Source organism: Papio anubis, chromosome 3 (assembly GCF_008728515.1).
Source record: "Papio anubis isolate 15944 chromosome 3, Panubis1.0, whole genome shotgun sequence".
NCBI classification, from domain to species: Eukaryota; Metazoa; Chordata; class Mammalia; order Primates; family Cercopithecidae; genus Papio; species Papio anubis.
The window spans coordinates 97413650-97439366 of NC_044978.1; the positions used below are offsets into that span (position 1 = coordinate 97413650).

The following is a 25717-nucleotide window of genomic DNA, read 5'->3' on the forward strand; positions in this document are numbered from 1 at the left end:
TGGTATTTCTAGTTCTAGATCCTTGAGGAATCACCACACTGTCTTCCACAATGATTGAACTAATTTACACTCCTACCAACAGTGTAAAAGCGTTCCTATTTCTCCACATCCTCTCCAGCATCTGTTGTTTCCTGACTTTTTAATGATTGCCTTCTAATTGGCGTGAGATGGTACATCATTGTAATTTTGATTTGCATTTCTCTGATGACCAGTGATGATGAGCATTTTGTCATATGTTTGTTGGCTGCATAAATGTCTTTTGAGAAGTGTCTATTAATATCCTTTGCCCACTTTTTGATGGGGTTGTTTGCTTTTTCTAGTAAAGTTGTTTAAGTTCTTTGTAGATTATTTATATTAGCCCTTTGTCAGATAGATAGATTGCAAAAATTTCCTCCCATTCTGTAGGTTGCCTGTTAACTCTGATGATAGTTTTTCTTTGCTGTGCAGAAGTTCTTTAGTTTAATTGGATCCCGTTTCTCTATTTGGGCTTTTGTTGCCATTGCTTTTGGAGTTTTAGTCATGAAGTCTTTGCCCATGCCTATATCCTGAATGATGTTGCCTAGGTTTTCTTGTATGGTTTTTATGGCTTTAGGTATTATGTTTAAGTCTTTAATCCATCGTGAGTTGATTTTCGTATAAGGTATAAGGAAGGAATCCAGTTTCTGCTTTCTGCATACGGCTAATCAGTTTTCCCAATACCATTTATTAAATAGGAAATCCTTTCCCCATTGCTTGTTTTTGTCAGGTTTGTTAAAGATCAGATGGTTGTAGATGTGTGGTGTTATATCTGAGGCCTCTGTTCTATTCCGCTGGCCTATATATCTGTTTTGGTACTAGTACCATGCTGTTTTGATTACTGTAGCCTTGTAGTATAGTTTGAAGTCAGTAGTGTGATGCCTCCAGCTTTGTTCTTTTTGCTTAGGATTGTCTTGGCTATACACACTCTTTTTTGGTTCCATATGAAATTTAAAGTAGTTTCTTTCCAATTCTGTGAAGAAAGTCAATGGTAGCTTGATGGGGATAGCACTCAATCTATAAATTACTTTGAGCAGTATGATCATTTTCACAGTATTAATTCATCCTATCCATAAGCATGGAATGTTTTTCCATTTGTTTGTGTCCTCTCTGATTTCCTTGAGCCATGGTTTTTGTTCTCCTTGAAGAGGTCCTTCATATCCCTTGTAAGTTGAATTCCTAGTTATTGTATTCTCTTTGTAGCTATTGTGAATGGGAGTTCATTCATGATTTGGCTCTGTTTGTCTGTTTCTGGTATATAGGAATGCTTGTGATTTTGCTTTGACTTTGTATCGTGAGACTTTGCTGAAGTTGCTTATCTGCTTAAGGAGATTTTGGGCTGAGACGATGGGGTTTTCTAAATATACAATCATGTCATCTGCAGACAGAGACAATTTGACTTCCTCTCTTCCTAACTGAATACCCTTGATTTCTTTCTCTTGCCTGATTATCCTGGCCAGAACTTCCAATATTATGTTGAACAGGAGTGGTGAAACAGGGCATACTTGGCTTGTGCCGGTTTTCAAAGGAAATGTTTCCAGTTTCTGCCCATTCAGTATGATATTGGCTGTGGGTTTGTCATCAATAACTCTTATTATTTTGAGATACGTTCCATCAATACCTAGTTTACTGAGAGTTTTTATCATGAAGTGCTGCTGAATTTTGTCGAAGGCATTTTCTGCATCTATTGAGATGATCATGTAGCTTTTGTCATTAGTTCTGTTTATGTGATGGATTATGTTTATTCATTTGCATACGTTGAACTAGCCTTGCATTCCTCGGATGAAGCTGACTTGATCATGGTGGATAAGCTTTTGGATGTGCTACTGGATTCAGTTTCCCAGTATTTTACTGAGGATTTTCACATCAATGTTCACAGGGATATTGGCTTAAAATTTTTTGTGTCTCTGCCAGGTTTTGGTATCAGGATGATGCTGGCCTCATAAAATGAGTTGGGGGAAGATTCCCTTTTTTTATTGATTGCAGTAATTTCAGAAGGAATAGTACCAGCTCTTCTTCGTACCTCTGGTAGAAGTCGGCTGTGAATCTGTCTGGTCCAGGACTTTTTTTAGTTGGTAGGCTATTAATTGCTGACTCAATTTCAGGACTTGTTATTGGTCTATTCAGGGATTCTACTTCTTCCTGGTTTAGTCTTGGAAGCAGGTATGTTTCCAGGAACATATCCATTTCTTCTAGATTTTCTAGTTTATTTATTTGCATAGAGGTGTTTATAGTGTTATCGGATGGTAGTTTGGATTTCTGTGGGATCAGTGGTGATATCCCCTTTATTATTTTTTATTGCATCTATTTGATTCTTCTCTCTTTTCTTCTTTATTAGTCTGGATAGCGGTCTATCTGTTTTGTTAATCTTTTCAAAAAACCATCTCCTGGATTCATTGATTTTTTTGAAGGGTTTTTCTTGTCTCTATCTCCTTCAGTTCTGCTGTAATCTTAGTTATTTCTTGCCTTCTGCTAGATTTTTTATTTGTTAGCAGCTGCTTCTCCAGTTCTTTTGAATGTGATGTTAGGGTGTCGGTTTTAGATCTTTCCTGCTTTCTCTTGTGGGCATTTAGTGCTATAAATTTCCCTCTACACACTGCTTTAAATGTGTCCCAGAGATTCTGGTACATTGTATATTTGCTCTCATTGGTTTCAAAGAACATCATTATTTCTGCCCTTATTTCCTTATTTACCCAGCAGTCGTTCAGGAGGAGGTTGTTCAATTTTCATGTAGTTGTGTGGTCATGAGCGAGTTTCTTAGTCCTGAGTTCCAATTTGATCATACTGTGGTCTGAGAGATTGTTTCTTATTATTTCTGTTCTTTTGCATTTTTTGAGGAATGTTTTACTTACAATTATGTGGTCAATTTTAGAATAAGTGTGATGTAGTGCTAAGAAGAAAGTATATTCTGTTGATTTGGGGTGGAGAGTTCTGTAGATGTCTATTAGGTCCACTTGGTCCAGAGCTGATTTCAACTCCAGAATATCCTTGTTAATTTTCTGTCTTGTTGATCTGTGTAATATTGAAAGTGGCATGTTAAAGTCTCCCACTATTATTGTGTGGGAGTCTAAGTCTCTTTGTGGGTCTCTAAGAACTTGCTTTATGAATCTGGGTGCTCCAGTATTGGGTACATATATATTTAGGATAGTTAGCTCTTCCTGTTGCATTGATCCCTCTACCATTATGCAATGCCCTTCTTTGTCTCTTTTGATCATTGCTGGTTTAAAGTCTGTTTTTTTCAGAGAATAGAATTGCAATGTCTGACGTTTTGCTTTGCAATTGCTTGGTAAATATTTCTCTATCCCATTATTTTGGGCCTATGCGTGTTTTTGCATGTGAGATGGCTCTCCTGAATACTGCACACCAATGGGTCCTGACTCTTTATCCAATTTGCCAGTCTATGTCTTTTAATTGGGGCATTTAGTAATTTTACATTTAAGGTTAACATTGTTATATGTCAAACTGATCCTGCCATTATGATGCTAGCTGGTTATTTTGTCCATTACTGGATGTAGTTTCTTCAAAACATCGATGGTCTTTACAATTTGGCATGTTTTTATGGTGGATGGTACCAGTTGATCCTTTCCATGTTCAGGGTTTCCTTCACAAGCTCTTGTAAGGCAGGCCTGTTGGTAACAAAATCTCTGAGCATTTCCTTCTCTGTAAAGAATTTTATTTCTCCTTCTCTTATGAAGCATTTTTGGCTGGATATGAAATTTCGGGTTGAAAAGAAGGGAGAGCGCCAAGATGGCCGAATAGGAACTGCTCTAGCCTCCAGCTCCCAGTCTGAGCGACACAGAAGATGGCTGATTTCTGCATTTTCAACTGAGGTACCAGGTTCATCTCACTGGGACATGTCAGAGAGTCGGTGCAGGACACTGGGTGCAGCCCAGTGAGCAAGAGCCAAAGAAGGGCGACATATCGCCTCAGATGGGAAGCACAAGGGGGAAGGGAATTCCTTTTCCTAGCCAAGGGAAACCGTGACAGACAACACCTGGAAAATCGGGTCACTCTCACCCTAATACTGAGCTTTACCAAGGGTCTTAGCAAACGGCACACCAGGAGACTATATCCCGCACCTGGCTCGGAGGGTCCCATGCCCATGGAGCCTCCCTCATTGCTAGCACAGCAGACTGGGACCTAACGGCAAGGATCAAGTTCACACATAATAATATTAACCTTAAATGTAAATGGGCTAAATGCTCCAATTAAAAGACACGGACTGGCAAATTGGATAACGAGTCAAGACTCATCAGTGTGCTATATTCAGGAGACCCATCTCACGTGCAGAGACACACAGAGGCTCAAAATAAAGGGATGGAGGAAGATCTACCAAGCAAATGGAAAACAAAAAAAGGCAGGGGTTGCAATCCTAGTCTCTGATAAAACAGACTTTAAACCAAAAAAGATGAAAAGAGACCAAGAAGGCCATTACATAATAGTAAAGGGATTGATTCAACAAGAAGAGCTAACTATCCTAAATACATATGAACCCAATACAGGAGCACCCAGATTCATAAGCAAGTCCTTAGAGACCTACAAAGAGACTTAGACTCCCACACAATAATAATGGGAGACTTTAACACCCCACTATCAACATTAGACAGATCAACACAGAAAGTTAACAAGAATATCCAGGAATTGAACTCAACTCTGCACCAAGTGGACCTAATAGGCATCTACAGAACTTTCCACCCCAAATCAACAGAATATACATTCTTTTCAGCACCACATTGCACTTACTCCAAAATTGACCAAACACTTGGAAGTAAAGCACTCCTCAACAAATGTACAAGAACAGAAATTATAACAACCTGTCTCTCAGACCACAGTGCAATCAAACTAGAACTCAGGACTAAGAAACTCAATCAAAACCGCTCAACTACATGGAAACTGAACAACCTGCTCCTGAATGACTACTGGGTACATAACACAATGAAGGCAGAAATAAAGATGTTCTTTGAAACCAATGAGAACAAAGATACAACATACCAGAATCTCTGGGACACATTTAAAGCAGTGTGTAGAGGGAAATTTATAGCACTAAATGCCCACAAGAGAAAGCAGGAAAGATCTAAAATTGACACTCTAACATCGCAATTAAAAGAACTAGAGAAACAAGAGCAAACACATTCCAAAGCTAGCAGAAGGCAAGAAATAACTAAGATCAGAGCAGAACTGAAGGAGACACAAAAAACCCTCCAAAAAATCAATGAATCCAGGAGATGGTTTTTTGAAAAGATCAACAAAATTGATAGACCGCTAGCAAGACTAATAAAGAAGAAAAGAGAGAAGAATCCAATCGACGCAATTAAAAATGATGAAGGGGATATCACCACCAACCCCACAGAAATACAAACTACCATCAGAGAATACTATAAACACCTCTACACAAATAAACTAGAAAACCTAGAAGAAATGGGTGAATTCCTGGACACATACACTCTCCGAAGACTAAACAAGGAAGAAGTTGAATACCTGAACACACCAATAACAGGCTCTGAAATTGAGGCAATAATTAATAGCCTACCAACCAAAAAAAGTCCAGGACCGGACGGATTCACACCTGAATTCTACCAGAGATACAAGGAGGAGCTGGTACCACAACATCATCCTGATACAAAAGCCTGGCAGAGACACAACAAAAAAAGAGAATTTTAGACAATATCCCTAATGAACATCAATGCAAAAATCCTCAATAAAATACTGGCAAACCGAATCTAGCTGCACATTAAAAAGCTCATCCACCATGATCAAGGGGGCTACATCCCTGGTATGCAAGGCTGGTTCAACATTCACAAATCAATAAATGTAATCCAGCATATAAACAGAATCAAACACAAAAACCACATGATTATCTCAATAGATGCAGAAAAAAAGGCCTTTGACAAAATTCAACAGCCCTTCATGCTAAAAACTCTCAATAAATTCGGCACTGATGGAACATATCTCAAAATAATAAGAGCTATTTATGACAGACCCACAGCCAATATCATACTGAATGGGCAAAAACTGGAAGCATTCTCTTTGAAAACTGGCACAAGAGAGGGATGCCCTCTCTCACCGCTCCTATTCAACAGTGTTGGAAGTTCTGGCCACGGCAATCAGGCAAGAGAAAGAAATAAAGAGTATTCAATTAGGAAAAGAAGAAGTCACACTGTCCCTGTTTGCAGATGACATGATTGTATATTTAGAAAACCCCATCATCTCAGCCCAAAATATCCTCAAGCTGATAAGCAACTTCAGCCAAGTCTCAGGATACAAAATCAATGTGCAAAAATCACAAGCATTCTTATACACCAGTAACAAACAGAGAGCCAAATCATGAATGAACTCCCATTCACAATTGCTTCCAAGAGAATAAAATACCTAGGAATCCAACTTACAAGGGATGTGAAGGACCTGTTCAAGGAGAACTACAAACCACTACTCAATGAAATAAAAGAGGACACAAACAAATGGAACAACATTCCATGCTCATGGATAGGAAGAATCAATATCGTGAAAATGGTCATACTGCCCAAGGTAATTTACAGATTCAATGCCATCCCCATTAAGTTTCCAATGACTTTCCTCATAGAATTGGAAAACTCACTTTAAAATTCTATATAGGAACCAAAAAGAGCCGCATTGCAAGGGCAATCCTCAGCAAAAGAACAAAGCTGGAATACGTTACCTGACTTCAAACTATACTACAAGGCTACAGTAGCCAAAACAGCATGGTACTACAGTGCCAAAACCACAGACCAATGGAACAGAACAGAGGCCTCAAATGACACCCACATCCTACAGCCATCTGATCTTTGACAAACCTGACAAAATAAGAAATGGGAAAGGATTCCCCTGTTTAATAAATGCTGCTGGAAAACTGACTATACCATAAGTAGAAAGTTGAAACTGGATCTTTCCCTTACTCATATACGAAAATTAATTCAAGATGGATTAGAGACTTAAATGTTAGACCTAAAAGAATAAACCCTAGAAAACCTAGGTAATACCATTCAGGACATAGGCATGGGCAAGGACTTCATGTCTAAAAACACACCAAAAGCAGCAACAAAAGCCAGAAAGGAAAGTAAATGGGATCTGAATTAAACTAAAGAGTTTCTGCACAGCAAAAAACTACCATCAAGTGAACAGGCAGCTACAGAATGGGAGAAAATTTTTGCAGTCTCCTCCTGACAAAGGACTGATATCCAGAACCTACAAGAACTCAAACAAATCTCCAGAAAAAAAAACAAACAACTCCATCAAAAAGGTAGACAAAGGATGCTGAACAGACGCGCCAAAAGAGACAGTGGCCAACAGACACATGAAAAAATGCTCATCACTGGCATCAGAGAAATACAAATCACAAAACCACAATGAGATACCATCTCACACTAATTTGAGAATGGCGATCATTAAAAGTCAAGGAAATGCCAGGTGCGGGAGGGTGTGGAGAAATAGGAACACTTTTACACTGTTGCTGGGATTGTAAACTAGTTCAATATTGTGGAGAGACAGTGTGGCCGATTCCTCAAGGATCTAGAACTAAATACCATTTGACCTAGCCATCCCATTACTGGGGATATACTCAAAAGGATTATAAATCATGCTATAAAGACACATGCGTATGTTTGTGCGGCTATTCAATAGCAAAGACTTGGGAGATGGCAAAATGTCCATCAGTGACAGATTTGGATTAAGAAAATGTACACACCATGGAATACTATGCAGCCATGAAAAAGGATGAGTTTGTGTCCTTTGTATGGACATGGATGCAGTTGGAAACCATCATTCTCAGCAAACTATAGCAAGAACAGAAAACCAAATGCCGAATGTTCTCACTCATAGGTGGGAATCGAACAATGAGATCACTTGGACACAGGAAGGGGAACATCACACACCAGGGCTTGTTGTGGGGGTGGGGGGAGATATACCTAATGTAAATGACGAGTTAATGGGTGCAGCACACCAACATGGCACATGTATACATATGTAAGAAACTTGCACGTTGTGCACATGTACCCTGGAAGATAAAGTATAATTTTTAAAAAAAGAAAATAAAAGAGAATTTTGAATAATAAAAGAAATTCTGGGTTGAAAATTCTTTTTTTAAGTATGTTAACTATTGGCCCCTACTCTCTTCTAGCTTGTAGGGATTCTGCTGAGAGATCCACCGTTAGTCTGATGGGCCTCCCTTTGTGGGTAACCTGACCCTTCTCTCTGGATGCCCTCAACAATTTTTCCTTCATTTCAACCTTGGTGAATCTGATGATTTTGTGTCTTGGGATTTCTATTCTCAAGGAGTATCTTTGTGGTGTTCTCTGTATTTCCTGAATTTGAATGTTGGCCTGTCTTGCTAGATTGGGAAAATTCTCCTGGATAATATCTTGAAGAGTGTTTCCCAACTTGGTTCCATTCTCCCCGTCACTTTCAGGTACACCAATCAAATGTAGTTTTGGTCTTTTCACATAGTCCTGTATTCCTTGGAGGCTTTGTTTATTTCTTTTCATTCTCTTCTCTCTAATCTTGTCTTCACTGTTTATTTCATTAAGTTGATCTTCAATCTCTGATATCCTTTATTCTGTTTGATCGATTCAGCTATTGATACTTGTGTATGTTTCATGAAGTTCTTATGCTGTGTTTTTCGCTCCATGAGGTCGTTTATGTTCTTTTCTAAACTGGTTACTCTAGTTAGCTATTCGTCTAACCTTTTTTCAAGATTCTTAGCTTTCTTGCATTGGGTTAGAACATGCTCCTTTAGTTCGGAGGAGTTTGTTATTACCCACCTTCTGAAGCCTACTTCTGTCAATCTGTCAAACTCACTGTCCATCCAGTTTTGTTCCCTGGCTAACAAGGATTTGTGATCCTTTGGGGGAGAAGAGATGTTCTCATTTTTGGAATCTTCAGGCTTTTTGCTCTGGTTTCTCTCCATCTTCATGGATTTATCTACCGTTGGTCTTTGAAGTTGGTGACCTTCAGCTGGGGTCTTTGAGCGGACGTCCTTTTTGTTGATGTTGATACTATTCCCTGCTGTTTGTTAGTTTTCCTTCTAACAGTCAGGAACCATGTCTGATTCCCTGCTTTTCACTCCCTCAGCAGGCTGAATTAATTGCCGCAGGTCTGCTTAAAGTCCATCCATGTTAAACAATAAATAAATAAATAATAAATAAATAAATAAATAAATAAAAAATAAAAAAAAAAAGTCCATCCATGTTGTGGCAAATGGCAGGATTTCCTTTTTAAAGGCTGAATAATATTTCATTACATATTAATCCATTATATATATATATGTATTTTCTGAATTTTATTATTTTTTCAAAAAATCGTTGCCAAGGCCAATGGCAGACAGTCTTTTCCCTATGTTCTCTTCCAAGAGTGTTATGGTTTCACATCTTACATTTTGGTCTTTTATCTATTTTGAGATTATTTTTGTGTATGGTGTAAGATAAGGGTCCAATTTCATTCCTTGTATGTGGATATCCAATTTTCCCAGCAGCATTTATTGAGAATATTCTTTCCCATTGTGTCATCTTGATGCCCTTGTCAAATATTTTATGTATAGGATCTAATACATAATAAGCACACATACTATCCTTTAAATACAAAATACAAGTTGTTTCGTATGAAGTCAGACATTAGACATGTGCAAAGATGTAAAATAATACCACTCTTTTAACTACCTTATTTTGTTTTAGAAAATATAGTTTAGGGGGCGGAGCAAGATGGCCGAATAGGAACACCTCCAGTCTCCAACTCCCAGCGCCAGCGACACAGAAGACCGGTGATTTCTGCATTTTCAACTGAGGTACTGGGTTCATCTCACTAGGGAGTGCCTGACAATCGGTGCTAGTCAGCTGCTGCAGCCCGACCAGCGAGAGCTGAAGCAGGGCAAGGCTTCGCCTCACCTGGGAAGTGCAAGGGGAAAGGGAATCCCTTTTCCTAGCCAGGGGAACTGAGACACACAACACCTGGAAAATCGGGTAACTCCCAGCCCAATACTGTGCTTTAAGCAAACAGGCACATCAAGAGATTATATCCCACACACACTGGCCGAGAGGGTCCCGCCGCAGGCTTCCGTCGTGCTAGCATACAGCAGTCTGCGATCTAACCATAGGGGCAGCTTAGCGAGGAGCTGGGAGGCGCCGCCATCAGCTGAGACAAGTATTGGAGTAAAACAAAGCCGGCTACAGGAGCTTCGAGACTGGGTGGAGCTCACAGCTCAAGGAAACCACCTGCCTGTCTCTGTAGACTCCACCCTGAGGGGCCGGGCACAGTAAACAACAAAAAGCAGCAGAAACCTCTGCAGGCCTTAAGCGACTGTGTCTGACAGCACAGAGAGCAGTGGATCTCCCAACAGGAGGGGTGAGATCTGAGAAGGGACAGACCTGCCTGCTCAAGTGGGTCCCCTGACCCTGGTAGCAGCACGGAGACACCCCATCCCCACTAGGGGAGCAGTCCTGACACCCCACACCTCACAGGGTGCAATTACCCCTGAGGAGAGCTTCAAAGCAAGAATCAGACAGGTACACTCGCTGTTCAGCAATATTCTATCTTCTGCAGCCTCTGCTGATACAAACAAACAAGTCCTGGAGTGGACCTCAAGCAATCTCAACAGACCTACAGCTGAGAGATCCTGTGAGCATTAGAAGGAAAACTATCAAACAGGAGGAAGGACACCTACACCAAAACCATCAGTACATGCACCATCATCAAAGAGACCAAGAGGCAGATAAAACCACAAAGATGGGGAAAAAAGCAAGGAGCCAGAAAGCTGGAAATTAAAAATCAGACGCATCTCCTCCGGCAAAGGGCATGAGAAGCTCATGCATGTCTTAGATTAAAGCTGGGCCGGAGAATGACTTTGTGAGATGAGAAGAGGCTGTTCCATCGACAGAGCTAAGGAAGATGCATTGCCAAGCATAAAAGAGCTAAAATCTTGAAAAAAAAAAAAAGTGGAAGAATTGATGTGGAAGTAATTAATGCAGAGAGAAGGTCATAAACGAAATGAAAGAGAGATGAAAATATGGTAACCACGAGAAATACATGACAATACACAACCTTCAGTAACCATTTCGATCAACTGGAAAGAAAGAGTATCAGCCGATTGAGGATCAAATGAATGAAGAAATGAAGCGAGAAGAGAAACAAAGAAAAAGAAGAAAAAGAAATGAACAAAGCCTGCAAGAAGTATGGGATTATGTAAAGACCAAAATCTACATCTGATTGGGGTGCCTGAAAGTGAGGGGGAAAATGGAACCAAGTTGGAAAACACTCTTCAGGATATCATCCAGGAGAACTTCCCCAACCTAGTAGGGTGAGGCAACATTCAAATCCAGGAAATACAGAGAACGCCACAAAGATACTCCCTCGAGAAGAACAGCTCCCTTGCCAGGAGCTGCAATTGCCAGATTCGCAAAGTTGAAATGAAGGAAAAATCTTAGAGGCAGCCAGAGAAAGGTGGCGGGTTACCCACAAAGGAAGCCCATCAGACTCACAGCAGATCTCACCGGCAGAAACTCTCAAACCAGAAGAGTGGGGGCCGATATTCAACATTCTTAAAAGAATTTTAAACCCAAATTTCATATCCAGCCAAACTAAGTTTCATAAGTGAAGGAGAAATAAAATCCTTTACAGATAAACGTCTTAGAGATTTTTGTCACCACTAGGCCTGCCTTACAAGAGACCACAGAGGAAGCCTCCAACATGTGGAAAGACAACGGTACCAGCCATTGCAAAAACATGCCAAGATATGTAAGACCATCGAGGCTAGGAAGAAACTGCATCAGCTAGCTTGAGCAAAATAACCAGTTAATATCATGGCAGGATCAGAGTTCACATAACAATCAACTTGTAAATGTAAAATGGACTGAATGCTCCAATTAAAAGACACAGACTGGCAGAGCTGGATAAAGTCAAAGCCCATCCAGTCTGTATTCAGGAGCCATTACATGGTAAAGGGATCAATTCAGCAGGAAGAGCTAACTATCCTAGTATATATGCACCCAATACAGGAGCACCCAGATTCATAAAGCAGTCCTTAGAGACTTACAAAGAGACTTAGACTCCCCGCTACAATAATAATGGGAGACTTCAGCCTCCACTGTCAACATTACACAGATCATGAGACAGAAGTTAACAAGGATATCAGGGTGAACCATCTCTGCAGCAAGCAGACCTAATGAACATCTAGAACTCTCCCACCCCAAATCAACAGAATATATACATTCTTCTCAGCACCACATGTTAACTGCCTCCAAAATTGACCCACGTAGTAATTGGAAGTAAAGCACTCTCCTCAGCAAATGTACAAGAACAGAAATTGCCATAACAACCTGTCTCTCAGACCACAGTGCAATCAAACTAGAACTCAGGACTAGAAACTCAATCAAAACTGCTCAACTACATAGAGCGAACAACCTGCTCCTGAATTGATACTGGGTACATATATATATGAAATAGAGGCAGAAATAAGGTGCTTTGGAAACCAATGGAACAAAGATACAACATGCAGTCTCTGGGACATTTAAAGCAGTGTGTAGAGGGAAATTTATAGCACTAAGTAATGCCCACAAGAAGCCAGGAAAGATCTAAAATTGACTCTAACATACATACAATTAAAAGAACTAGAGAAGCAAGTGAAACACATTCAGCCTTGGAAGGCAGAAATAACTAGATCAAACCAGAACTGAAGGGAGATAGACACAAAAACCCTCCAAAAATCAATGAATCCAGGAGTTGGTTTTGAAAAGAATCCAACAAAATTGATGACAGACCGCTATAGAAGACTAATAAAGAAAGAGAGAAGAATCCAATGTTGTAATTAAAAATGATAAAGGGATATCACCACCGACCCCACAAATACAAACTATATGGAGAATGCTATAAACACCTCTATACAGTAAACTGGAAAATCTAGAAGAAATGTATAATTTCCTGGATACACTTACACTCTTCCAAGGAGCCTTCAAACCAGGAAGAAGTTGAATCCCTGAATAGACCAATAGCGGAGGCTCACAGAAATTGAGGCAATAATTAATAGCCACCAACCAAAAGAGTCCAGGACCAGATTACAGCTGAATTCTACCAGAGTACAAGGAGGAGTTGGTACCGATTTATTTGAAACTATTCCAATCAATGAAAAGTGAATCCTCTAACTCATTTTGTAAGGGCCGACATCATCCCACCTGATACCACCACCAGCAGGGCCTACAACAAAAGAGAATTTTAGACAATATCCCTGATGAATCAATGCAAAATCCTCAGCCAAATACTGACAGATTCAACAACGCATCAAAAAGCAATACCATGATCCATTGGGCTTCATCCCTGGGATACACAGGCTGGTTCAAACATTAATAAATCCAATAAACAATCCAGCATATGAAAACAGAACCAAGACAAGAACCACATGATTATCTCCAATAGGCCTTGAGAAAAGGCTTTTGACAAAATTCAGCCAGCCCTTCGCTTTCTAAAAGCCGCTCAATAAATTCATTATTGATAGAGCGTGCCTCAAAATAATAGGAGCTATTTATGACAAACCACAGCCAATATCATACTGAATAGGCAAAGCTGGAAAATTCCTTTTAAACTGGCACAAGACAGGGATGCCCTCTCTCACGCTCTATTCAACATAGTGTTGGAAGTTCTGGCTAAGCGCCAATTAGGCAAGAGAAAAGAAATCAAAGAAGGAGGTATTCAGTTAGGAAAAGAAGAAATCAAATTGTCCCTCTTTGCAGAGATGACATGATTGTATGTTTAGAAAACCCCATTGTCTCAGCCAAGTCTCCTTCCAAGCTGATAAGCAACTTCAGCAACAAAGTCTCAGGATACAAAGTATGCAAAATCACAAGCATTCTTATACACCAGTAACAGACAGACAGAGAGCCAAATCATGAATGAACTATTCACAAATTGCTTCAAGAATCAAATACCTAGAATCCAACTTACAAGGGATTAAGGACCTCTTCCAGGAGAACTACACAAACCACTGCTCAGTGAAATCAAAGAGGACACAAACGATGGAAGAACATACCACCATGCTCATGGATAGGAAGAATCAATATGTGAAAATGGCCATGCTGCCAGGGTTGTTTATAGATTCAATGCCATCCCATCAAGCTACCAATGAGTTTCTTCACAGAATTTGGAAAAACTGCTTTAAAGTTCATGGAACCAAAAGAGCCATCTCCAAGACGTCCTAAGTCAAAGGAGACAAAGCTGGAGGCATGTGCCTGGCTGACTATACTACAAGGGCTGCAGTGGCAAAACAGCATGGTGCATTTTGAAACAGAGATATAGACCAATGGAACAAGACAGGTCCTCAGAATAGTACCACATCTACGTAAATCTGATCTTTGCAGAGCCTGGAGAGCAACAAGAGAAATGGGAAAGGGATTCCCTATTTAATAAATGAATTGCTGGGAAAATTATGGCTAGCCATAAAATGAAAGCTGAAACTGGATCCTTTCCCTTGTACCTCCTTATCACAATTAAATTCAAGATGGATTAGAGACTAAATGTTAGACCTATTACAAAAAATCCTAGAGGAAAACCTAGGTATTTTCCATTCAGGACATGAGGCATGGGCAGAACTTCATGTCTAAAACATAAAAGCAACAGCAGCCAAAAGCCAAAATTGACAAATGGGATCTCATTAATCTAAAGAGCTTCTGCACATGAAAAGAAACTACCATCAAGTGAACAGGCAACCTACAGAATGGGAGAACATTTTTGCAATCTACTCATCCTGACAAAGGCTAATATCCAGAACCTACAAAAGGGAACTCAAAACAAATTTACAAAGAAAAAACAAACAACCCCATCAAAAAGTGGGCAAGGATATGAACAGACAGTTCTCAAAAGAAGACATTCATCACGGTTAACAGACACATGAAAAATGCTCACATCATCACTGGCCAATCAAGCTGATGCAAATCAAAACCACAATGAGATACCATCTCACACACCGGACTAGAATGGCGATCATTAAAAGTCAGGAGACAACAGGTGCTGGAGAGGATGTGGAGAAATAAGACACTTTACACTGTTGGTGGGATTGTAAACTGGACAACCATTATGAGAGAAACAGTATGGCTATTCCTCAAGGATCTAGAACTAGATGTACCATATGACCCAGCCATCCAACTACAGGGATATACCCAAAGTTATAAATCATGCTGCTGTAAGGAACCTGTACACCGTATGTTCTCGCGGCACTATTCTAATAAGGAACTTGAATCAACCCAAATGTCCATCAGTGACAGATTGGATTAAGAAAATGTAGCACATATACACAGCATGGAATGTAGTATGTGGCCATGAAAAAGGATGAGTTTGTGTCCTTTGTAGGGACATGGATGCAGCTAGAGCCATCATTGCTTAGCAGAGCTATCACAAGAACAGAAAACCAACAAACACATGTTCTCACTCATGGGTGGGAACTGAACAATGAGAGATCTTGGACTCCAGGAAGGGGAACGCATCACATACAGGGCCTATAGTGCGGAGGGGAGGGAGGGATGGCATTAGGAGTTATACCTGATGTAAATGACGAGTTGATAGGTGCAGCACACCAGCATGGCACAAATATACATATAACCTGCACGTTATGCACATGTACCCTACAACTTAAAGTATAATAATAATAAATAAATAAATAAATAAAAAGAAATATGTAACAAATACCAACTGACACTATTAATTTAAGAATTTATTTATTAATTCCATAAACATTTCTTGGGTATACAGTAAGTTCAAGTTCCTGTGTTAGGTGCAAAGAATACTAAGAAGCATAGGTAAGAGTTCTCAGCCCCAACTACTCTGAGTCTGGTGGTAATTGCTGTGATATAATAATAGTACAAACAAAGAGATGAGAGCTATGATAGAGAAAATGTTGGGAGAGAACTGGAAAGCCCAGGATACTGAATGATAGGAAATGGGCTTTTATGTATTTATTTATTTTGGAGTGGGGAGTAGAGTAGAATAAGGCTCTAACATTGGTGGCAGTCATTAAGTAGCATCTATGTGCAAGGCACAACAGGAGATACAAAGATATCTACATCCTTCTAGGAAACTAGAAATAACAGAAGGCATAAAACAATTATCAGAAAGAGGGAGAGATCAGAAGAGCAGAGTGATATGAAGACAACGGGAAAAGAACCCAAGAAAGAAGACGTAATCAGATGCTAGAGAGACATCAAAAGGAACAATAAGTATCAGAAAGGAAATTTGTAAATAGAAATAATAATTATTAATTATTAATTCAATGAAAACTATTTCTGCCTCTTTCTATTGAAAATAGAAATACTCATTGTCTCTCTGTTACTCACCCAAACTCATCAGGCAATCCATTCATTTCAAACTGCAAGCACTAAGCCACCCACCATGTACCAAGCCAATGGCCAATGAAGGACATGACATGTACACTGTCTAGCACGGTTTTTGATCCACACAAACTTAACTATATCACATCATTGTAAGTGCTAAAAAGGCATCCAGAAAAAGAGCTGTGTGTCCTTAGAAGCCAGAGCAATTAATTCAGCGTGCTGAGGGAGTGAAAAGCAGGGAATCAGACGAGGTTCCACAGAGAAAGTGACATCTGTATTTAGTCATGAAGAATCAGATGGGTTTTGACAGGAAAGATGTGCATTTTTGTGTGCGAATGAGTGTATTGGAAGGTGACAGGTTATATTAGTCAAGGTCTTGGCAGGAAACAGATGGCACGCCAACTGCATCTGGGCAGGAGGAAGCCAGGCAAACAATATCCTAACTATACTTTCCTCTGACCCTCTAAATCTCCTGCCTATGCCTTTCATAGGCCAAACTCAAATGAGAGGCACAGTCCATGAAGGTCAGTTTCCAGAGGCACAGATATAGAGGGGTGGAGAGTGATCTGGAAGAACAACCAAATGACAGTATTTCAGACAGACAACAAACACCTGGATCTGCAAAAGTTCATGTAGGAAAATAGGTAATAGAGAGGGAAAGCAATGAGAATAGGTGAGTGAAGCATGAGGCTAGAAGGCAGAACCATCTTTATAAATAGCATGCTTAGACATTTGGATACTATCCTGAGGCAATGGGGACCCATCAAAGGGTTTTAAACAGGGGCATTGCATAATCATATCTGAGCTTGTAGCTCTGTAGATGCTACCTCCCCCAATCCCAAACAGAGACAGTTGTTTGATTCCTGTCTCTAAAAAGAGGCCTGATAATAGAAGTCAGACAGATCCAGCTTTGTATTCTGGCTTACTTGCTATGTAACCCATCAGTCAGGACCCAGCCAGAAGACATTAAACACACCAGCGACATGAACAGAGAAAACTTAACATACAGAACTGTTAACTGGGTAATTGAAAGGATAAAAAGAGAACTCCAAGGTACCAGGGAGGTAGCAACTACACGAAGGTAGCTACCACCACCAGTGTGGAGGAAACAGAAGCAGGAGATTGAAATTATTAAAACTTACAAACGTAGGGACTGAAATGCAAACCTCTGACAATGGAGCACTACTTGGCTGGGGTGGTACCTCTGAGGAGAGGGTGCCCTGAAGCTAGTTCTTCAGGTGTTAGAAGAACTGTACACTGGATTCAGCTGCTACCACAGGAAAAACTTGCCACTGCTGTGGTGAAGGAATATATTGTTGGCAAGACACTCACAAGCAGAAAGAAAGTCCACAGAAAGCAGAAAGGAAGAAAGCTGCTTCTTCCCCTCTAGGCTTGCAATTTCCCTCTAGTTCCGCTTATTAGCATAGCCTGACAGGTATCCAGCTGGCCAAGCTGAAGTGTAGTCTGAAAGTCCCAGCCCCAGCATCACGAAGTGGGAGTTTAGATCTGAGAGGCGGAATTTAACAATTGGCACAGTAATCCTGGAAAAGAAACCTCACCTTTGTGGTCTCAGTTTTCCTTGTCTGTGAAATGGGAGTTTTAAAAAATTACCAAATTTATACTATTGGGAGCATTAAATGAAACAAACTATGCAAATCTTCTGTTATAGTACCTGAAACAAAGTAGCTATTCAATAAAAGTTTATTCCATTCCCCATTCTCCAAATTGTGATATCAACTAACACATGAAAACAAAGATGTGTGTGAGTAAATAATCAGTATACATCTCTTATGAGGCAGTCAGATGTTCTCATCTTTTATAAGTGACCATATATCACATGGTATGTTAGTCTTACTAGGTTTTAACTTAACCTTTTTACAAAGCTGGGCAATCTCCCCATCTGCCCACCCATTTCTCACTCTTTCTCCCTGGCCTCTCTCTCTCTCTCTCTCTCTCTCTCTCTCACACACACACACACACACACACACGCACACACACACATAACAAAGAGATTTACATGCACACATGCTCCTCTTAATTTCAGAGAAAATTTTTCCCGTGAAGGCAAAAAATATAAATGTGATCAAAACACAGCTGTTATTCAGCCAGAACTGGATGAACTCAAGTATCAAAAACAGGAAGTAGAACACTTCAATGCTGTTTTTAAAAAACACATATCAAATAAAATTTTAAAGTATTTTGATGTATTGCTGTTTTTCAAAGTCAATACTGCTAAATGTTGAAATTCAGAAATGAAAGTGTGTGGAATTGGTGGAAAACAAAAATCACAAATCTTATCTGGGGCTTTATTAAGAGAAGCAAAGGCCAGGCACGGTGGCTCACGCCTATAATCCCAGCACTTTGGGAGGCTGAGGCGGGCGGATCGTGAGTTCGAGAACAGCCTGGCCAACATGGTGAAACCCCATCTAAATAAAAACACAAAAGTTAGGTGGGCATTGTGGCGTGGGCCCGTAATCCCAGCTACTCGGAAGACTGAGGCAGGAGAATCTCTTGAACCCAGGAGGCGGAGGTTGCAGTGAGCTGAGATCATGCCACTGCACTCCAGTCTGGGTGACAGAGCAAGACTTCATCTCAAAAAAAAAAAAAAAAAAAAAAGAAGAGAAGCACAGTGAAGTGTTTAAAATAGGGGAAAAACAAGACAACATCTTTGTTCAGTTCTGGATTCACATTTTAGAAGGGATGTTAACAAACTAGAGCTCTGCCAGTGACTTAAAACTAGAAGTAAAAGGTGGGAAAGGCTTGTCTTTTCCCAAATGGTTAAAAGAACTCATCATATTTAATTTGGAAAAGAGACAACAGTGGTGAGTTTATAGGACTGACACTAAGATGTCCCAGAACTAGGAGAGCAATTAAGAAGTATCACACTGTAATGGATCAGATTATCATCTATAAATGTAACTCTAAAGATTTTTTCCATAAAAGTGTGACCACAGAGGATTAGGAATCCCAAATACAGTCAAGGGGATGTTGGCGGGCAGGGAGGAGTCAAGGAGGAATGAACAGAGTCAGGAAAGAGGGAATGCAATGGAATTATAACGAGGCCGAACATGGAAAAGCTATTTAGAATTCTGCTTAAAAAAAGACAGGTTTATCAGAAGGGAGATATTTAGCATAAAGCCTAGAAAAAGATGAGTGAAGTGGAAAGAATGAATGAGTACATTTCCGAGAAAGAAAGGGGAAATCATCTAACTTGATCTGTTTGCTTTGCTTTCACTCTCACCAAACAACCTTCTTATAATTTAGTTTCCCGTGTAGATTTTCCCATAGACAGAGACTGTAACTATAGCTTACTCATTCCAGTTTGCTTGATAGTCATAACTTCACTCTACTCAGAGCTTTTATTCTCCTTTAAAATTCCAGAAAATAGCTATTTCCCCCATTTTATGGACAGAGGAATTGAAGTTTGGCTAAAAAGTGGCAGAACTGTGATTCACCCTCAGATATAATTGACTTTGTACTCCATCACAATCAGAAGAGGCTAAAGTCACAGAAAACACAGAGAGACATAAGAAAGTGGCAAAGTCTAGTAGTGAACACTTCAAAGAAGTCGAGAAGGATGGTGACTGGTAAAAATGTACTTATATTCAGTGGTCTGGGAGACTTTCCAGTAAAAAAGTGTCATGAGCCAGACTACATTACATTAGTAAGAAAATAATAAAGAAACAGAGGCATCAACTATAGAACACTCTTTCAAAAACTCTGGCTACAAAGAAAAGACAGTATCATAAAGATATCTGTTTCACTTCAGCTCTAATATAATAGAATACTTCTGCCACACATTAAACACTGGGGAATATGTCCACTTTGTAGAGAACTATAGGACAAATACATGAAGTTCCTCAACCACAATCATATTCCAGTGAAAGATTCTCCGCAAAATGTACCGGAGTTTGAGATGGACATCATCTACTCATTTCTTCTGTGAGTAGCCATTTTAGACTTAAACAAATGGATTTCTTATGGTCTGTTTGTTTTGTTACTTTCAGAGTACATTTTTCATTATGGAAGCCAGTGGGAAAAATACAATTCCATTTCAATGTTTTAAAAGTCACTTTTCTGGAACATATCTATTTAGTTAACTGACAATTTAATAACAAGCTCTCAGAAAGATGACATGTTTATATGTGCAATGATAAAATGAATTTTTTTCTGTCTTTTAGCAATTAAACATTTTTCCTTTAAGTGGATGATGTTTATTTCTCTTGGTGCTCATAGTGTTTTAACATGAATTTACCTTGTACTGAGAAATTTTATATTTAAGATCTGAGGTTTCAATCATGGGATCCCGCCCCATAAATTTAAATACAAGAGAATCCTGAGTCTATAATTAAAATCTGTTTAACATCTCAAAAATACTAGAAGCCTTTATCACAGTCAGAAAAATTTATACTTCAGTAGAAACTACAGCAAAGATGGGAGAATTGTGCATAGTTTAAAATATATTTTATAGTTTTAAACACTATATGATAAGCTATATGATAGGCAGTTTTCAAAAGTCAATGTTTTGTTATGTTTACAAGTTCTAGTTTTTTCCTTACTGTTCATAGTTATGAATCTATTTACATATGAAAATGAGACACAAGAAATTCTGGCTAGGGATATGAAGCAAAAATGGGCAACCATACTGTGCTATCTGTTACTAAAGAGCAGTTAGCACATGGATAGAGTATGCTTTGAATCAATCTTTTTGGTCCTTCTTACAACAGAAGTTTGCTAACAATCCTCTGCTTTTTCCCTTCTTTCTTCCTCCCACTCCCACCCCAACCCCTATTTAGAGTTGTAGGATGAAGCAAACAATTCTATCTTCAAAAAAAATCTTTTTTTTTGGTTGACAGAAAACTCAAACATTTAAATGTGAATTCCTTATGGGATTACCTGGCCTTTTTAAAAATTTCTGGCTCTGATTATTTTTCAAAGATACAGCCCTTTAGAATAGTAGTTTATTGCTCTTTCAAGAGTCCTGAATTGAGCAATAAAAATTGATTTATGCTCTGTAATAGTATCATAATGTTGTATCTCTGAAACACATATAAATTAACCTTAACATCAAGACCCTTTGTGCATTCCTACTTTCCTTGATTCACAATTTTTTTTTTTTCCTCTGTTGCCAGGCTGGAGTGCAGTGGTGCAATCTCAGCTTACTGCAACCTCTGCCTTCCAGGTTCAAGTGATTCTCCTGCCTCAGCCTCCTGAGTAGCTGGGACTAAGCGCCAACATTCCCAGCTAATTTTTGTATTTTTAGTAGAGACAGGGTTTCATCATGTTGGCCAGGATCGTCTCAATCTCTTGACCTCATGATCCGCCCGCCTTGGCATCCCAAAGTGCTGGGATTACAGGCATGAGCCACCGCGTCCAGTCAATTCACAATATTAATTAGTTCTTGTTTCAACATACTTAAGAATAAGACACTCAATAAGGTAAATATACTTGTTACTAATGTGTACCTAGGGCTATGGAAAGGAAAGGAGAGAGGGGGATGGGAGATGGAGGGAGAGAAGGAAGGAAAAAAGGAGGAAGAAAAGAAAGAGAATTAATAGTCAAATGCCAGGATGTCTCAGTGCAGCAACTTTGAGACCCACTCTAAGGGTGAGGGGCCAGGCTAGGGCATGTCCGTCTGCTAAATTGTTTTTAGTATAATAGTTCATTTATTAATTCAAAACTATTAAAAGAGCTCTCACCCTTCAAAACACTTCTGGCATTGGGTATACGAATTAGAATAATTTTATAAATAAAGTGCAATTATGTGGCATCAAAATTCTTGGACTTGAATTCCAGTCCTACCACTTATCAGATATATAGCCTTGGGCAACTTATTTTTCTCTGTTTCAGTTTCCTTATCTGAAAAATGAGATACTAATAGTATATGCCTCATAGAATTACTCTAAGAATGAAATAAGATAACACATGTAAAGAGTCCAAAGACCTAGCATACTGTAAGTTCTCAATAATGGTTAGTTATTTCACTTTTCTTATCATCATTATATTCCTCGAAGCCCTCAAATATAGTCACCTAATGCACTAAAAGTCATATTTTTTTTCATGTTATAACCCTGTAACATTTTTCTTCCTAGATTCATCCATATTCTGCTACTTCCAAATTTTGTTCTGTTTCAACTTAGTTTGATTTTTGCCCTCATGTGTAATCAAGAACTTGGGCTATGAATCTCAGCAAAGAAAAATGTTCCCATCCAGTAAAATGTACTAATATTTACTGAATACCTAAGAACAGATTATAAGAGAGAAATCTTATTTTTAAAAGAGAAAAATAAAATTTTACAAGCTTCCAGAAACAAATTCTACCTATTAACCAGATTCAATATCCGTATTTAAATATTTCTGTATCAATAAAATTATTTAATATTTCTTAAAACAAAAAAAATGAAAAGCCAAATTTTTTTCTAAAATCAACACATTAGTTCTGTGGTTCTCTGACTTTTTGATCAAAAGAAAAAAGGCCACTTAAAACTTAAATTCCATTGCAATCATATTCATCTAATACCAAAGACAAAGGTGGATGTGAAAAAAAATGAGAAATAGAAAAGTTAGGTATGTAATCCCTGGTGAAGAAGAAATAACACTGATGTGACTTGACAATTAGCACTCCAAGGGTGAGGGACTAGGCCAGACCATGTCTGTCTGCTCAATTGTCTTCTCAGTACCATTTCATTCACTAATTTAAAAGTAATAAGGGAACTTTTACTCACCATAAGTGGGGGAATAGGGGAAGAATGGGGAAAAAAGGGAGTAGGGGTAGAATAGAATTAAGGAGAGGTAGTCCAGACCAATTTTGATAGTTCTAGAATAGATGAATAAGAAACTAAAATAATCAGTCTTTGTAAGCAAAAACTCTCCTGGAGTTCCCAAAGCTGAATCTAAGAAAAGTGGTCATTGCTGAGCCCAAGGGCAGTGTGCACATATTCCCTCCCTACTCTTTCAACAGTATACAAAAGTCGTTACTACTTTAACCTAGATTCCGTGTTGTCTAGGTTGGCCCACAATTCAGAGCAGGTTTAAATAAGCTTCCCCAGAGACTGCCTGTGTCCTAGGTTTAGGCTTACCCATACTCATCTTGATTGGCAGGTTTTCTCTGCTTGCCGCTTCCACTAGATGTCTCCGAACCTCCATCACTGCCTCTTTGTGCTTAGTGTTGAGTAAAGCTTCCCACAGGGCTTTGGCTGTGGTGTCACTGCAGGAAAACCACAAAAAGAGCTTCAGATTAAATTTCTACTGGATACTGGAAAGGATTGAGAGCAAAATACTTTTTAAAATATATTTTTGAGCATTAATGTAGTCTTTCCTACTGATAGACTCTAAGTATTAGGATTAAAGCATGCCTAATTCACATAATTGGCAGAAAATATTGAGAAATTAAGGAAACAATAAAATCAAGTGAATAAAGGGAAGAAAAGCTGTACTGTGTGATGAGAAGTGTGGGAAAACTATGGATAAATTTTTTTTAAAGATTTTGCACTTAAATCTTTCGGAATGCAACTCAACGTCACTAGAGTAACATAAATGTTATATAAGCCAAAATTAAATGCATGTCTCAAAATGATTTATCAGTGATTATAAGCACTATATCAATTCGAGATTAAATACCTGTGTGAGAAACAAAGCAATCAGCAATAGCAGTTCATTCAAAAATTACTCAATAGACTTCCTAATTAGTAGACTTCCTACTAAATGAAAATCAGGAATTATACTAAGTAACCATGGACTGAAGTATCCCACTTTGGGCCTTAGGTTGGAAGGATGGTACTTACTAAAACCTTTACAATTAACCGTTGATAACAGCACGAAGCACTGCATTATATGCAAGGTCTCATCTGGGCTCACTTCCCCAATAGCCCTCTGTCTCACCCAACATGCTATGTCCGAATTATAAATGAGGGCAGTGTTCCTTCCGGAAGATCTCTGCCATGTAGCCAAGTATACACATTTGTAGTAATGTTTTAAAAACTGAATACAAAGAAACAAGGATGACTTCTGTCCCTTTATAAAGACGTTTTCCTCCAATCAAAGCCCCAGTTACTCTCCTACTATTCACTTAGTAATAGTTAAAAACTAAATACATTTTAATTTAGTTTTAAAGTTATATCTATTAAGATTTTAATTTAGTTTTAAAGCCATACCTAATAAGACATATCTTCCAAGTTTGAATTTGATCTTGAATAATAGAATAATATATTTTTACACTGAGTTTAATGCCTGACACATTATAATCTTTCATTGAATAGTTTTTATTATCATCTATTTTTCCATAACGAACTAATATTACTGCTCAACATACTCCACTTGTTTTAATCTGATCGAATCTGTCATCATTATAACTCTGCATCTAATATTCTTAAGTTTAATTTAAGTAAGCAGGTAAACTACATGCCAGGCCCTATATTTGGTTGGGATATAGATTTTTACAAAGCTTTGAATGGCATAGTTTAGAAGACAAGGCAGATACAAAAGCAAAGAAATTACTTTAAAAGTGTGGTAATAAAATCCATGGTCAATGCTTGCATAGGTTTTTAGGCAAGTGTATTCCTAGCTGGGAGGATAGGGACTGAAGGAATGATTTCTACTGGAAATGATGAGCAAGTACAAAGATATATAAGCTCTAAAACCAGCCTGGGAAGAAGTCAAAACTCAATCTGGGAAGGAAAATGGCAAAAAAAAAAAAAAAAAAAAAAAAAAAAGGCTTCAAGAAAGATATAAAATCTTGGTTACAAAATAAGAGAAAGAAGGACATTTCAGAATGCAAAAAATCCTAGGAACATTACCCTGAGGAGCACCGTTCTGTTGCATGCCAAGGTGCATAGGGAGGAGGCAGTGGGAGGAGGGCATAAAAGAAGGTGCAGCCACACTCTGGAGGTTCTGCATTCCTTGCCAAGTCATGTCAACTTTGATATGTAGGTGACAGGAAGCCAAGGAGCATGTGATTGATTTCACACTTTGAGAAGAACAGCATAGCTCAGCAGTTATGAATATAGTCTTTATCATAATTCAAAAGCAGGTCTGTTTGCTATGAGGCTTTCAGAAAGTTACTTAATTTCTCTAAAGCTCTGCAGGCAATTGAAGAACCATGGAAGAATTCTGAGCATGGGAGCTACAATCCCAGTTTCCCAAACTTAGGCTTCATAATTGTTCTCTGCTTTTAGTCTCAAAAACACCCCTCCACAAACCACAGAGATTTCTCACATAGCCTCAATGCAACCCAGAACTTTCAGAGTAGAATGTCACTACCCTCCTCTTTTCCATGAGAATATGTATCTGGCTAATATGTCTCTAAGATCACAGTAGGTTAGGTAACGTTGTGGTTACCCTATCAGATTGGTGTAGTGGTTTATGGACTCTGCAGTCAGATAAATCTG

At 38.8% G+C, this 25717-nt stretch overlaps 1 protein-coding gene across 4 annotated transcripts in view; it reads right to left on the reverse strand.

Moving 5' to 3' along the window:
- SCFD2 (sec1 family domain containing 2) overlaps nucleotides 1-25717 on the reverse strand; it is a 556166-nt gene that overhangs the window by 462887 nt on the left and 67562 nt on the right. For all 4 annotated transcript variants that reach the window (XM_031664454.1, XM_031664453.1, XM_017958819.3 and 1 more), the window contains exon 3: nucleotides 23411-23538. In XM_031664454.1, the coding sequence (XP_031520314.1) occupies nucleotides 23411-23538 (128 nt within the window). The remainder of the gene's footprint in view (nucleotides 1-23410; nucleotides 23539-25717) is intronic.